The sequence below is a fragment of the Calidris pugnax genome, unplaced genomic scaffold (assembly GCF_001431845.1).
Source record: "Calidris pugnax isolate Ruff unplaced genomic scaffold, ASM143184v1 scaffold82, whole genome shotgun sequence".
NCBI classification, from domain to species: domain Eukaryota; kingdom Metazoa; phylum Chordata; class Aves; order Charadriiformes; family Scolopacidae; genus Calidris; species Calidris pugnax.
Window position 1 is genome coordinate 4327139 of NW_015090833.1, and position 2851 is coordinate 4329989.

General features: G+C 63.4%; 1 protein-coding gene across 4 annotated transcripts in view; it reads left to right on the top strand.

Annotated features, from left to right (window-relative positions):
- Positions 1 to 2851, top strand: part of EFHD2 (EF-hand domain family member D2) — a 5347-nt gene that overhangs the window by 1672 nt on the left and 824 nt on the right. For 2 of the 4 annotated variants that reach the window (XM_014941511.1, XM_014941509.1), the window contains exons 2-4: positions 1123 to 1270; positions 1412 to 1546; positions 1696 to 2700. In XM_014941511.1, coding sequence (XP_014796997.1) covers positions 1123 to 1270; positions 1412 to 1546; positions 1696 to 1830 — 418 coding nt within the window. In that variant the 3' untranslated portion in view covers positions 1831 to 2700. Of the gene's footprint in view, positions 1 to 188; positions 1271 to 1411; positions 1547 to 1695; positions 2701 to 2851 lie in introns of those variants that run through there. The other 2 variants (XR_001411964.1, XM_014941510.1) reach the window with 2 other exon arrangements.

Here is a 2851-nt window from a genome sequence, read left to right on the forward strand (position 1 = left end):
GGGGGGGGCCGGGTGCAGGAAGCAGACGTGTTTGCCCTGACACCAGCAGCGTCTGGTTGTGGCGAAAGGAGCAGCGCCGGGGCTGCGTGGTAGCAGGGACGGTCCCTGGGGGTTTGGGAGCCGGGCGGGGGAGGGATGTGTGGGGGAGTGTCTCCCAAGGGAGGGATGCTGTGGGGCTGAGCCCTGCCACGCTGCCCATGCCACCGCTGCTGTCCTCATGATGTGATGTAGTGGCTGTACAGGGTGAAGCGACGCGCAGAAGGGTTTTTGCTCCCTGCAGGGGAGATGTTGCCCCTTGGGAGCTTTTGAAGGAGAAGCAGAGGGATCTCTGAATCCCTGGGAATCAGAGAGGAGGGGGGGAGTGTGAGCAAGGAAGCGCCCTGCAGTTGGGGGGATGGCTTGCAGGGGATGAGGCAACAGGGCCAGGCTAGTGGAGAAACTCTCGGAGAGATGCTCCAAGAGGGGTCTGGGATGCTGAAAGTGCAGGGGGGGGTTGTTTCCCCAGCCCGGCTCTCAGGGGGGTGACGGCGGAGGTGAGTGGAGCTGGTGTAGGGGGGACCAGCGCTGTCTGGGGCTCCCCTGCAGCGTGGGAGAGCAGGAAGGTGCCATTTATGGCCCAGACAGAGCAGACCACAGCAGAGAAGGGACAAATGAGTCACAGACCCGCAGCATGGCGGGCAAGCTTCTGTCTCCACCACGAAGAAGGTGGCTCCTGCCTGAGGGGTTTCTGAAGGAAGCCGTGGCCAGGGGCTCGGCAGGGTGCCTATTATCCCTCATCGCAGCCAAGGAGAGCTTGGGCTCAGGTTACCGGCACAGGGAGACAGCGACAGGTTTGGCAGCGTCCCGGGGGTTCTCCTGCCAAGCGCTGCACGGAAGCAGAAGCGATGCTGGATGATGCTCGGGGGGGCAGTTAGTGGTTCACCAGCAGCTTCCCACAGTCTGGCAAGGTGCCTGGGATCATTGGTCCTTGCTCTTCCCTCCCTGCTTTCTGCCCATGGTGGCCACGTTGCTCCCCAGCCAGCATGGGCACTGGGTGTTGGGGTGCTGGTGGGGTCGCCGCAGGGGGCCGCATGCCCTCCGTGCCCCATGGCGAGGTGACAGGGGCATCCCTCCGTCCCGCAGGTACGATGCCGGAAAGGACGGCTTCATTGACCTGATGGAGCTGAAGCTGATGATGGAGAAGCTGGGGGCACCACAGACCCACTTGGGCCTGAAGAACATGATCAAGGAGGTGGACGAAGACCTGGACAGCAAACTCAGCTTTCGGGAGGTGAGGGGTTGGGAGGGACCTCTGTGGTGGCAGGGGAAGGATGGTCCCCCTGTGGCCAGTGCCAGGGTGGGGTGGTGGGGAGGGAGTTGTGTGGTGGCTCAGAGGTCTCAGAGGAGCTGACGCCAATGTGTCCCCTTGTAGTTCCTGCTGATTTTCCGCAAGGCGGCGGCAGGGGAGCTGCAGGAGGACAGCGGACTGCACGCCCTGGCCCGGCTCTCCGAGATCGACGTCTCCACGGAGGGGGTGAAAGGTGCCAAGAGCTTCTTCGAGGCCAAGGTGAGGCCAGTGGTGGGGCAGGAGAGGTCCCGGCGCAGGGTGGTGGTGTTGGAGGGTGGTTTGGTACCGGCTCACTGCGGTGGGCAGGAGGTGGAGACAGCTCGGTGGGGTTCTGGCGGCGACCCAGCCCGATGTGCCACTGTCCGCAGGCGCAAGCCATCAATGAGGCCAGCCGCTTTGAGGAGGAGATCAAGGCGGAGCAGGAGGAGAAGAAGAAGCAGGCGGAGGAGCTGAAGCAGAGGAAGGCGGCCTTCAAGGAGCTGCAGTCCACCTTCAAGCAGTGATGGGGCCAGGGCCAGGCAGGACTGGTCTGCGATGCCCAGGAGTGTTCTGTGTGGGATGTGCCGATGGTGCCGGGAGCAATGCCTGAGCCGTGTGCTGACTGTGACCCTCCCCCCCCTGGTCTGGGCTACCAGCGGGCTCCTGGCCTGGGCTGGGTGCAGCGGCAGAGCCCAGTGGTCCCCAGCTTCCCCTCCCCTTGCTGTGGTGTCTGTAGGTGTTGTTTGTGTCCCCCCCCAAGCCCCCAGCGTCCTCTTCCCCCCCCCCGAGGGGCAGCAGCACCCTGTCTCCTGCCCGTAGCGGTGCCGGGGGGTTCACTGCTGCTGAATCCCGGGGGTTCTGTGCTGGGGACGCTGCCTGTCCCCGGGATGTCACGGTGAGAGTTGCAGGAGCCACGGTGGCCGGTGTGGCAGCTATGGTGGCTCGGTGGCCATGGGCATGGCCGAGGGGTGCCAGATATCCCAGTCCCCTCCCTCCCTGATGCGCCGTGGTGGTGAAAGATGGGGGGGAGCGTGGCAAGACCCCCTCCATGGTGCCACGCGTGCCTGTGTGTGTGACAGCAGGTGGCATGCTTGGGGCTGGGGGGGACAGCCAGCGGTTGCCCGTGCCTGTCTGTATTTTGGGTAAAGGTGTACAAAAAGGGCAGCCACTGGCTTGCAAAACTGTATTTTTTATTTTTTCCTGTCATATTTAGCCTCAGAGGGTGAGTGTTGTGGCCACGAGCAGTTCCCGATGGTGGGTGGAGGCTCCCGTATCTGTGGGTGCTGTAACGAGGCACGTCTGTCCCGTGATGTCCCCCGAGTGGTGGTGCGGGGGGTGTGTATGTGTATCGTTTTTTTATTTTAATCCCAAATAAATATTATATTTCGTAAGAATGCTGGGTTGCCTGTGGAGGGGCTGAGGTCCAGTGATAGTGTGGGGGCTCAGGTCGGGGCGGGGAAGGAGCCTTGCAGGAATCAGGGGCTGGCTGTGGGCACCCAGTTGCCGCTGCTGGAGGTGCCCCCCCCCCCCCCCCCCCCCCCCCAC